This window comes from Ptychodera flava, assembly GCF_041260155.1.
Source record: "Ptychodera flava strain L36383 chromosome 23 unlocalized genomic scaffold, AS_Pfla_20210202 Scaffold_24__1_contigs__length_23054250_pilon, whole genome shotgun sequence".
In the NCBI taxonomy this organism is placed as follows: domain Eukaryota; kingdom Metazoa; phylum Hemichordata; class Enteropneusta; family Ptychoderidae; genus Ptychodera; species Ptychodera flava.
This window is the reverse complement of record NW_027248278.1, coordinates 13350998-13363114: the sequence shown is the minus strand read 5'-3', so window position 1 is coordinate 13363114 and position 12117 is coordinate 13350998. Positions and strand designations below refer to the sequence as shown.

General features: G+C 37.5%; 1 protein-coding gene and 2 long non-coding RNA genes across 3 annotated transcripts; all 3 read right to left on the bottom strand.

The window, feature by feature from the left end:
- Window positions 1-2427: 2427 nt before the first annotated feature.
- Window positions 2428-3771, bottom strand: LOC139124960 (uncharacterized). Its single transcript, XM_070691076.1, has 2 exons — window positions 3433-3771; window positions 2428-3104 (listed from the first exon to the last, which is right to left on the bottom strand). Exons 1-2 carry the CDS (start codon window positions 3698-3700, stop codon window positions 2734-2736), a joined length of 639 nt encoding a protein of 212 aa, XP_070547177.1. The 5' UTR covers window positions 3701-3771; the 3' UTR covers window positions 2428-2733.
- A 696-nt stretch (window positions 3772-4467) lies between these two features.
- On the bottom strand, window positions 4468-6141 carry LOC139124745 (uncharacterized). Its single transcript, XR_011550017.1, has 3 exons — window positions 6002-6141; window positions 5133-5208; window positions 4468-4658 (listed from the first exon to the last, which is right to left on the bottom strand). It is a non-coding gene; the product is annotated as an uncharacterized lncRNA (long non-coding RNA).
- Window positions 6142-10223: 4082 nt separating this feature from the next.
- On the bottom strand, window positions 10224-11793 carry LOC139124999 (uncharacterized). Its single transcript, XR_011550125.1, has 3 exons — window positions 11672-11793; window positions 10773-11353; window positions 10224-10694 (listed from the first exon to the last, which is right to left on the bottom strand). It is a non-coding gene; the product is annotated as an uncharacterized lncRNA (long non-coding RNA).
- Window positions 11794-12117: the final 324 nt, after the last annotated feature.

Sequence of the window (12117 nt, the reverse complement as noted above, 5' to 3'; positions counted from 1 at the left end):
GATTTAATAACGCTAAGGCTTGAAGAATTTAGTCTTTGTCCTGAAATGCTTTTGTAAAAGATTACAAAATTTGAACTTACTCTCGGTTCAACAGGTAAATGATGAAACACTTTTTTGGAATATTTGTAACAATACTAACCAGATATCAGAAATGTGTCCCTAGATGTGCGTTCAGTATACCACTACCAATGCGCCTACTTCACCCTCATTCATTTCTTGAAATGACTGGCAAGATTCTTTCATCATGTAAGATTCATCATGTGCTACCTATCATTTTCGTAAAGGCAAAGAAGAGTGACAGTGTCAAATCCATACGTGGTGATGGAAGGGGTAGAAATTAAAGTCATTCAGTGGTTGTCGATCACAAAACTAATGTGAATATGTTGAACGTACATGCCAAACAGAGGAAACAATGAAAGTGGACGCGTCCATTGTCTTAGTAGAATGCAAACTAAGTGGTCTACGAGTAAGTGGTAGATCGTATCACTTTTTTGTTTGGTTCCACATAGTAGACATGCTCTGGTATACAGACAGTGAATACAGGAACAAGAAATTACTGCTCATCATGATTGTAGCTCACTGTTCTGGAAACTGGAGCGTTTACTTGAAATTGTCCTGTGTGCAGTTTCATGTTTGTTACTTAATTAGTTTAACGTGTGCGCAACATTGGACACTGCTGCTTGATATGCGGACAATAGTTTTTTCAGTGTTCAATCAGTGCTTGTTGTTGCAGATTGTACTCTGAGCTTTACTACGTCACAAATTATGTCCATCAAACCCGACTACATTATTCGAGGGAAAAGTATTTATAGTATTGTTATAATAGCATTGTCAATCCAAGCGAATTTTGTAACGTTATTCACAACAGCACTACTGATAATGTATCTAATTATCCAGGATTGTGGCCCCAGAGTGAGTACAACTATTAAGGATTTTGTCTGTTTAAGAATAAAGGAGTGGGCGTTTAAAAAGACGGAGACTTTCAAATGGCAAACTATGTATTTCGTGGTGTGGTCCAGACCATGAAAAATGTGGCAAATATATGCCATCACACAAATCACATATCAGCTGTGGTGACTTAAACAACTATCGATGTTGCCTGCGCTCTCAACTGCACACAACGTTGGCTTACAACGGAATGTCTGATTTGACCCAATGCTACAATTTGGGGGAAGACGCCTTAAAGGTTTTACAAAATCATCGTTCTTTGTCGAAAGGCATGACATTGGACAACGATATGTCAAGCATTCTTCCAACGAGAAAGTTAAAAACCACTCCGGCGAAGCAGACAATAATCCTTGTCACGCATGGATGTATGTCACCAAAATATTGGATGAGATTAGTGCCAAAACACTTGTCTTAACATTATTTCGTTTTGATATAATTTTCAATTTGATTACGCTCTTAGTTTATTTTCTTATTTTCTCATTATAATCGTGTTCGTAATTTCATTTATAGCCTTCTTTGCATTTTCGTCTAATTCTGTTTGTATCTTTAAAGTTTGGTCAGAAGATATTTTATATCAGTATAAAAATCTTCCTATCATAGAGCTGATACTATCAAAAGTATTTTAGTAATTGCTTTGTTTTTACGAGTTTTCCTTGAAGATTGAATGCGCAAAACACTAAAATCAACAATATCATTTTATAAAATATTATTTATTTTTCATTTTTAAGTGCATACAATCGTATCTCAATTTTAATCTTCATTATTTAATAATTAAATAAATATAATGAATAGTTCAGGTCTACTACTGAATATCAGAGCTAACAATGAACATAATAAAAAACAAAGTGGAAAAATTGGAAAGCGAAATATTAGAATCTTGATAATAGTATTATATATATATATATATATATATATATATATATATATATATATATATATATATATATATATATATATATATATGATATGTAAGTTTGAGCTAAGTATTCGGTGATTACGTTATTCCTAACCTTTAATCTATAAAACAAACGGAAGGGCAAATAAAAGTTTTATTTCAGAAAAAAAAGAATGCATCGATTAAAATGCAACGCTCATTAATTACTAAATAAACAACAATAACTTCAAAACTTCAGACTACTAATTTCAGGTTGTCAAATTATTGCACATGTCTACATTCAACTTCTAAAAAATGTAATATCCCACAAATGATAGTCGACATATATTCTAGCAAATCATCCCCGCTTTCTCCTTTCCTCCCTACTGTCTGTCTGTCTGTCTGTCTCTCTGTCTGTCCGTCCCGTCAGTCAAACTGTCTGTCTGTCTGTCTGTCTCTCTCTCTCTCTCTCTCTCTCTCTCTCTCTCTCTCTCTCTCTCTCTCTCTCTCTCTCTCTCTCTCTCTCTGACCATGACGTCCGTTGTACATGTTATTTCTATTAGTCTAATTAATCGCATTTTGTAGGAATTACTTTACCAGGGCCCATGTTTTTTTGGACGTCACGTTATGGACAGGATATGTAAACGACAGAAATGTTTGTCTCAAGAAATCATCATCAAGCGAGACTTGTCGATTACTTTCTTGATGGTTGCCAGACGCGAGTTAAAAGAAGCGCTTCGATTCTGTAAATGTTCGTTTCATCTTTCCGACAATTTAGTAAAACTACCAAGTGTATCGTCTCTCTGACTTCCTTCAATATACATATCTTGCAATCGTGCTTAACGGTAATAGCACCACCAAAGGCCATGTAATTTAGTATCTTTTATGCTGATTTGGATGGCTGTATTAAATCACATATACTGTATTTCCCATGCAGTAATCGGTGTCGGTATTGAGGTCTCCACTCTGTTGACGTCGATAACGACTGTGTGGTTTTCACGTTGTTGTTCAACATCAACTTTGTTCTTCTTCCTTTGGACACTGATGAATGTAAGACACAGGAAACACAAGAAGAGTAAGATGCCCGATACCAGTAGAAAGCAGGCAACACCGAGGAGAGCCCACAATGCCACGTCTCCCATCGAAAACTTTGCCGGGGTTTCCTGGTCGGGATCTTCGCTTGGGCAGAAGACAGCACCAGCGCCACCATCGGCAACGTCATCAAATGGTAGACATATAAGGTTGTTGCTCTCGTCGTCTTCGAATGTTGCGTTGTCAGAGGCTGCGAAAAAAATGATACATGGTATTTGATAATACTTTGTACGACTGCTATTCTTCAGCAATGAAAATACGAAATGTGAATAGCACATTTACAGAACAAATAAAACACACACAGATACAACTAAGGCAGCTAAGCCTCTACAGTTTTTGTTTTCAATTTGTACCGTTATTTATTCTCACATGTAGATTGAACGAGCAAATTCTGATGTAAGCATATGCGAACATCTTAGATTTTGAAATAAATGTATGAAAATCTAATTAGAAACCATTTGTTGAATGCTATAAAATTCAATTACATCTTCAATTAAAAAAACAGTAAAGATGCTAACCTTTCTTGAAGACGATGCAGAGGTAGTTGAAATCGCTACAGTGTTGCTGGGGTAAAGTGACAGTAACTCTGACGTCACTGTATACAGTATCGCTCCAAGGTCCGATAGAATTCAACAAAGTGGTTGAGTTGACATTGACGTCACCACAGTCGACCTGGAAGTCAGCGTCCATGCTGTTGTTGCTGGCAACGAAAGCGCTGAATCCGAGGTTTTCGACGCCACCAGGAACAGCAGTGCCTCCCGCATTGTGAAGTTTAATATCGAGCATGACTTCGCTTGGTGTGTCATACACAAAAGTTGGAAGTTCAGTGTTGGTGATTGTCAACGTTACGGGTACAACGTCTGTAGCGATGAAACAATAGCCATGTTAAGGAATTGCTCAAAGATATTTAATAGCTTTAACTCTGTCCTAATGTCGGAAATATTTTCAGTTGTATTCCATCTGCGTTGTCTATTGATATTATGATTAAGATTATGATCAATCAATCAATCAATCAATCAATCAATCTATCTATCTATCTATCTATCTATCTATCTATCTATCTATCTATCTATCTATCTATCTATCTATCTATCTATCTATCTATCTATCTATCTATCTATCTATCTATCTGAAATGGTCTTTCTACGAATTTTTTTATCCTTTTCTGTCATCAAAATTTAAGCTCATCTTTGAATTCTTGTGTCTCGACATAGAGAACCTAATATCTGTTTAATTGATTGCCGACCAGTCAAGGCAAACTTACCTGACGGACAGTTTGTTGGTCCCACTGATTCGCTGAATAAACCATTGACAAAAGGCAGGCAGAAGAAGTCATTGTCACTATTGTAGTCTGTGTAATTACCAACGTGTTCTAAAACAACACAAAGGTGGCTATGTGTTTTGCATTTCTCGGCTGGGTAGTTGATCACAGCAGTTGGCCAATCAGGCACTTGGTAGGCTTGGTCACCACCAGCAACAATGCCATTGGCACGGCGCAAAACTACGTCATCGTTCAGTGAGAAAGAACCGACTTGAACCGGATCTCCCATCTTGTCCCCCTCCAATGCCACGATGTACATACCCATGTCATAATGGATTTGACCACTACTGAGAGAGGGGAGATCATCCGGACCATTGTTTCTTACTGTAATTGACATGACGTTGATTGACACATTCGTTCCCGTTTCAAAGGTCACCATAAAGGGCATGGGGTTGAAGATGGTATAGATTTCTAGTGACAAATCTGAAAAAGATACATTGATAAGAGAAAATGATGTCACAAGGTCAAATAATCGGTTTCGTTCAAGGTAAATAAGAAATTCATGTGCTCCACATAACTCACAGAAAATGACAATAAAAATAGCATCATCTTGGGCCGCCTGGTACCACCGTTGCAAATGGATTGAATAGGTGTCTGAATAGGTAAGCTGCGCGTCAAGATTTAACAAAAGCTACAAATGAAGATTATGTCAACAAAATTACTAGATTACTGATTTGAGATAAAACCGGGAATGTTGTTATTTATCATTTGATGAACAGTCGTGTTTTCGTCTGATATCAGATCTCCGTGTCAACCACAGAACTTATTGAATAATCTTCCTAACATTCTTTTTGAGAGGAAAAGTAGTAGCATCGTACTGAAAAGCTAAAATTATTCAAATCTTTCGAAAAGTTAACATACAAATATTAGTACGTTATAGTAACAAACAAATCTTACCTGCATCAGTTGCAGACGATACTATAACACAGCCGATTAGTACTAGTAACTGACAACGTAGACTTGGGGAAGACATCTGGGGATAATAGGAATGACAAAATATGTCAGTAACTTTCCATACATCTGGCAATTTTGTCCTTAAAAGCCCATTGCAAACACAAGGGAAAAGACTGACCTAGAATATTGTTACCTACGTACAGAGATTAATGGCATATTTCATGCCATGGACGACACTGATGGCACTGATATTTACTGGCTCATTTTCACCCTCACTAGTCTGCTAGTTGAAAAGGGCATGTTCTTGCTAATCACAGCGTCATTTCTGACCGATGATCACACATTTCATAGATTGTGAAATTTGTTGCTACACAGAAGTCAAGAGTTTAAGGCGATAAGTAATGAAGTTGTTCTGTGTATCTCCCCATAACAAATGCTTTTTGACGCATTTCATTGTAAAATCGATATTTTTTTGTTTCATTGCCTCGGTCTGCGCATCGCACTTCTCACTGCATTTGTTGCCCTCGTTCATCAACTAATTGAGGTCTACATATTCAGTTGCATCAGCAATTGAGATTTTTCGTAAAACGAAATTTATATTATCAATTACAGACATCCGTATATTTAAATGTTGAGGGTTTTCATATTTAAACTCTGTAATTATAGTTCAGTTCCTTTTTATATTATTTTAAAAGACACTTAAAACTTTTTTCTATAATAAATACTTCGCTCAACCAATGGTTCAACCATCTCAAAGACCAGAAATCATTATAAACGAACGTGTATGGCTAGTGAAATGTCTAATTGGCTTACAGCAATGACTTCAACTCTGTTACAACAAGATATGAAGCTCATCATTTTGAAATACTCACCTTTTTAAATCGACGTAATCAAAGGCTCTTGGGTCAGGTGAATATGGACGACTGAGTTAAATGAAAAATGGGTTATGTCCCTCTTCTAAAGGCTGGGTAGAGTTTCTCTGTGAACTTGTAGTGGTTGTGGTACTATTCCGTATTCTGACAGTAATGCAGTGGACAGCTCTATATGAAGAATTTGTTCCCTCATAAACGCCTCTCTTTGAGACAATAATCGATACAGTTGGAGGTGAACTTAAGTGACGTTGTAAACATTTGATAATACGTAACTATCAATATCCTGTCCTTGCCATACAAAGGGACAAACTTACGTCGACACGTTCACGGTCGAGTTTTGACAATGTCAAGGTCATGCGATATCTTGAATGATTCAGTTTACGACCTTTTTACGAGTAATTCATCGCTTTATCAACTACATCATCAGAGCTAATAATATCACATCATTATACCGTAGGGCATACTTTCGTTGTCACGGTCAAATATCGTAGTTGTATAATGTATTCTCCGAAATTGAGTTGCTTATGTGTTTTCCTGTTTTATGAGTGCTGTATGGTTTTATCAACAACAAGTGTGTTCGACGGCTCTGGTGACTATTTGAACAAAATTTGCTTACAACAGTTGGAATCTAAAACAAACTGCTGTTGTGATTATAATTACAATGAATGGCGTAATTTTAGCTTCTATTACGGGCGAAACCGATACTCACAGTCGCAGTTTACGATTGCCATGTTGAACTACGTTGACACTGTGTCTAAATTGTCGATTCACGTGCAGCCTACGGAATCTCACCCAAGGCTTACTTGATTTTTTTCAATAGTTTCCCTGAAAACTGCCCCCATCGTCGCTTGGCTTTTCTCGGCAGCAGTGTGGGCCATCGTGTTCACACTACGTTCTACGCAATAGTCTCCCGCTAACGCGAAAGCCGGCAGAAGTTTATTCCTTTTGCAGTGTACTGTGTTTTGACATTCATATGCCAACAGACGTAGCAAGTCTAGTTCCTCTGTTAAATGTCAAATATTCCGATGACTTACGAAATACTAATGTTTTTGTATTAACAGAAAATTTGCCTACTGTTTTAAATTGTACAGTAACATTATCGGGACAGAGCAATGAATCTATAAACCAGTCATTTTTGGTAAACAAGTTCTCTAATATAAATATTAAGAAACAATCTACATCGTAGAATGTGCCCTAACAAGAATAAATTAGCGTGAGTTATAAGGACACGCAAGACATGAAGCTTGTAGATGGCCCTTTTCCCAGTCGTTAGACTGCATTCGAAGGATCAACTTGTTAAGTGTCCCGATGTGCCGCATCGTGATATACAAAGAGGTTTCTACGATTCGTTCAGCTGTGAAATCTCTTGACCCTTCCCACCACCCGATTTGTAAAAACCAACAAAAATATCACGTACGAGTGTTTTACTTGTCATAGTTGAAGGATATGTGAATTGGTTTGAATGACTGGTGTCTAATGAGTCGTGTAATCTTTAATTGTGCGATTGTGTCCTTTACGGTGTTTGCTGTAAGGAGACTGACTGTTTCCCAACCCAGATTTTAACTAATCCTCCATCGAACAAGTTTGCCGAGAAGGACACACGAAGAGTTCAGACGAGAACCTCAAGAACTTGCAAGCAATTTTCTCCTGTCAAGCAAAGTAAAACAAGATGTGGATAAGGCATTCGACTTCTTACAGAACAGAGGCGACTATTAGCTGACGTAGCAGCAACTAACTGACAATCAAAGGTGGAAACGTCGCCATCTCCACTATACATCTGACTTTTAAAGAGACTGCCTGTGCGTGCGTGCGTATAATAGTTGAATGATACGAAAACCATTTTTAAATAGAGTGCATATGCAGTTTGCGGAACTAACACTGGTTTAGCTGATAATCAAGATTACTTTAAAATTATAGTGGAATCTAGACAAGTATCAACAAGACTCGCGAATTTGTTGGCTTGGATTTCACGACGCGTTGACATATTTCGAAAAGGTCCAATTTGGAGTACGCTAGTGTCCAGGTGACCTGAGAAGGGCGTACACCCAACACATTACAATGTCAGCGTAAGTTATGTGTAAGTCTTGTTTATAATTATATCAAGAAGTTGTTTAAAAAGTATAAAATCGATAAAAGTTCAGGAGTATTTGAGCTTGTTTAACAGCGTGCTGTTTTTTAAACGTTTTAGTCATAAACAAATTGCGGAAATTACCATTGCCGTGAGCCACAACGTTATAGGGTCGATGCATTGCCTACAGAGTTCATCTTCTTCGATATTTGACAAGGTTGCAATAGACATAAAACTTTATTGTTCGGAAAAAAATATGTAAGGGCTGTAGGAAGCAAGTCTTCTGTGGTGTCGTCTTCGTGGCTACCACTGGTGGCGGTAGACATGGCCTGAAGAAAAAAAACTGCTCCTAAACTTGAGAGGGATCGATCGCACACTTTTTGAGGGGACCTGAATATTGGCAACCGCACGTAGTTGGCGTAAAGCGAAGATTCGATATGCTTTATCGTCCTCGGAAACTCCTCGAGAGACAGAAACAGTGAAAACTAGTTTAGCACTTCAGAAGACAGGTGTGTCTCCAATTGCTACGGAATTTTGTGGGGATACGATTTCTCATTACACAGAGAAACGAAATCGCTGGTGCCATTACTTTGCACCCATAATGTGCTACATGTTACTTAACCGCATTTGTTTCACATTGGCAACTTAACAAACGGAAGTTGTAAAGCTTACGAGGAACGGTCTAGGAGACCAGGTGAGCATTTGGCTTACTTGGTCTATTGTCGAATACCCTATAACATTATCAATTACTTGTCTGTCGCCAAAACGTTAATTTAGACTACAGAGTGACCAATAACGTACAATATTTGACAGATGGGAGACGACACACTATAGAGAATGTCCCCGGGGACACTAAGTTCCGATTGGCTACAGGTGTACCGTGGACGGTTTAAACTACAAAGATTAAGTAAAAATTAACAGTAAGTTTCCACTAAACTTACAGTCAAAATTACACATTAGTCAACCCAATATCCATACCGCCTACGAGACAATATCTCCAAATTGTACATTAAGCATCAAACGTTTTGCTTGAATGATAAACAGAAGTCTACAGTGTTAATTTTATCACGTTGACATTCTTTGCTTTTGGAAGTCTACATTAGGCGCGAAGGGTAAAAAGGACAATAAATAATTATGTGTAACTTTTCTTATGGCCATGCTTTCTTGGGAGGGGAAATTACCGGAACGACAATGGAGAGGACATTGTTCTCAGAAGTAAACATTCAGCATGTTTCTTCACTGTTATTTTAACACTTGGCATTAACATGAAAACTGCGCAATTTGACTTCCAGGGACGTTCAAATATAGCATTTACACGTGAAACGCATAAATTTACTCTCCTGAGATATTGTGAAAATGTGTGCACTGACACATTCATATTGTTGTCACGTTCAATCTTTAAACTTTCAAACCATATTGTAAAAACACTCAAGATATATTTCATTAATTACATCAAGTTTGAGCATGCTGATCTGAGATTTGTTTACATGTTAGTCTCATTATTACAATTTAGTATAACAGCCATAAAAATTCATAAATGAGCTATGAATCAAGATTCGTGTTTGGCATTGACATGTACCACACAAACAATTATGCTGCACGGTGCACCAAGGGAAGACTTCACAGCAACTTAAGCACAAATCCGTTCCTAGATCGTCTTTACTTAGATGCCCTTTCATCCCTGTATTATAATATTTAGGTACCAGCCTCACCATTGAAAACTGTTGTAGTGAAGAATTGCATGACATTGGACCTCGATGCCTAAAAAGCAGCCTTCTAAAGAAAACTCGGTCAGATTTGGGGATAACATGCAGGCTTTCTACAGGCAATGTATAGTGACAGTTATGCCTGTTGATTTAACAAAACTAAGGTTGAAAGAAAATTATCCTCTAGCCTTTGTCCTGCAACACTTACAATTCGTAATTCTCATTCATGATTTCATTTTTTCATGTTGTTTGCATCTTTGTCTAATGTTGTTTGCGTTTTTAAACATTGTGTCACAAAATACTTCATATAGGTATAATATAATCTTCCTGTCAAGTAGCTGATCATATCAAAAATATTTAAAATAAATAGTAATTGCTGTTGTTTTCAATTACGTGATTTACATTGCAGATTGAATGAGCACAACACAAAAATCAAAAGGACAAGTTTATAGAATAATATTTATTTTCATTTTAAAATATATACATTTATGTCTCAATTTTAATCTTAATAATTAAACAATTTGATAATTATAACGAGCACTTCAGGTCCACCACTCAATATCAGGACTGCCACTTAGCATTATAAGAAACACAGTGGAAAAACTGCAAAGCCAAACATTAAAATCTCGAAACATATAGTGTTATATATATATAAAACTTTTGGCTAGTTTTCCGGAGATTACTTTATCTTACTAAATAAGAAAAAGAGGATACATCGATTAAGATACATGCATTAAATACTAAATAAATAACAATAACTTCAGATTACGTTCAGGTTATCAAATTATTGCACATGTCTGTAAACAACATTTAAGAAAATTAAATATTCCACGAATGATAGTCGATATATATTCAAGCAATCCGTTGTTCATCTTATTCGTATAAGTCCCGTGAACTGTATTTTATCGGAGTTACTTTCCTATGGTCACCTGCTGTTTTACAAAGTCATGGACGGGATATGTAAACGACAGCAATGTTTTTCTCAGGAAGTTATCACCAAGAGAAGCATTACTGTCTTCATGGCCTCCTGACGCGAGGCGAAGAAGCACTTCGATTCTGTAAACTTTTCATCTCATCTTTGAAAAATTTAGTACAACTACCAAATATGTCGTCTCCCTGGCTTCCTTAAATATGCAGATTACGCAATCATGCTGAAAGACAATAGTGCCACCAAAGGCAACGTGCCTGATTTTGATGGCTGTATGCAATTACATATTCTGTATTTCCCATGCAGTAATTGGTGTCGGTATTGAGGTCTCCACTCTGTTGACGTCGATAACGATTGTGTGGTTTTCACGTTGTTGTTCAACATCAACTTTGTTCTTCTTCCTTTGGACACTGATGAATGTAAGACACAGGAAACACAAGAAGAGTAAGATGCCCGATACCAGTAGAAAGCAGGCAACTCCGAGGAGAGCCCACAATGCCACGTTTCCCATTGAAAACTTTGCCGGGTTTCCTGGTCGGGATGTTCGCTTGGGCAGACGACAACACCAGCGCCACCAGCGGCCACTTCGTCCAATGGTAGACATATATGATTGTTGCTCTCGTCGTCTTCGAATGTAGCGTTGTCAGAGGCTGCGGCAAAATGATATATGGTATGGCATGAAACTTTGAACGACTGCTTTTCTTCAACAATGCAAATTTGAAATGTGAAGAGCACATTTACGGATCAAATAACACAGATACAACAGAGCCAACTAAGTCTCTCTACCATTATTTGTTTTAATTGCTATCGTTATTTTCACATACAGAGTAAATGAGCAAAGTCAAACGTAAGGATATGCGAACAATTTAGATTTTGAAACAAATGTTGAATATTGTTATTGTAAGCCATTCGCAGGGTATCAGCAAATTTAATAACATCTTCATCATTTTTATTGGGAAGATGCTAACCTTTCTTGAAGACGATGCAGAGGTAGTTGAAATCACTACAGTGTTGCTGGGGTATAGTGACAGTAACTCTGACGTCACTGTATATAGTATCCCTCCAAGGTCCGATAGAATTCAACAAAGTGGTTGAGTTGATATTGACGTCACCACAGTCGACCTGAAATTCTGCGTCAATGCTGTTGTCGCTGGCAACGAAAGCGCTGAATCCCAGGTTTTCGACGCCGCCTGGAACCGTAGTGCCTCCCGCATTGCGAAGTTTAATATCGAGCATGACTTCGCTTGGTGTGTCATACATAAAAGTTGGAAGTTCAGCGTTGGTGATTGTCAACATTACGGGTACAACGTCTGTAGCGATGAAACAATAGCCATATTAAGGAATTGCTCAAAGAGATTTAATAGCTTTAACTCTGTCCTAATGTCGGAAATATTTCCCGTTGTATTCCATCTGC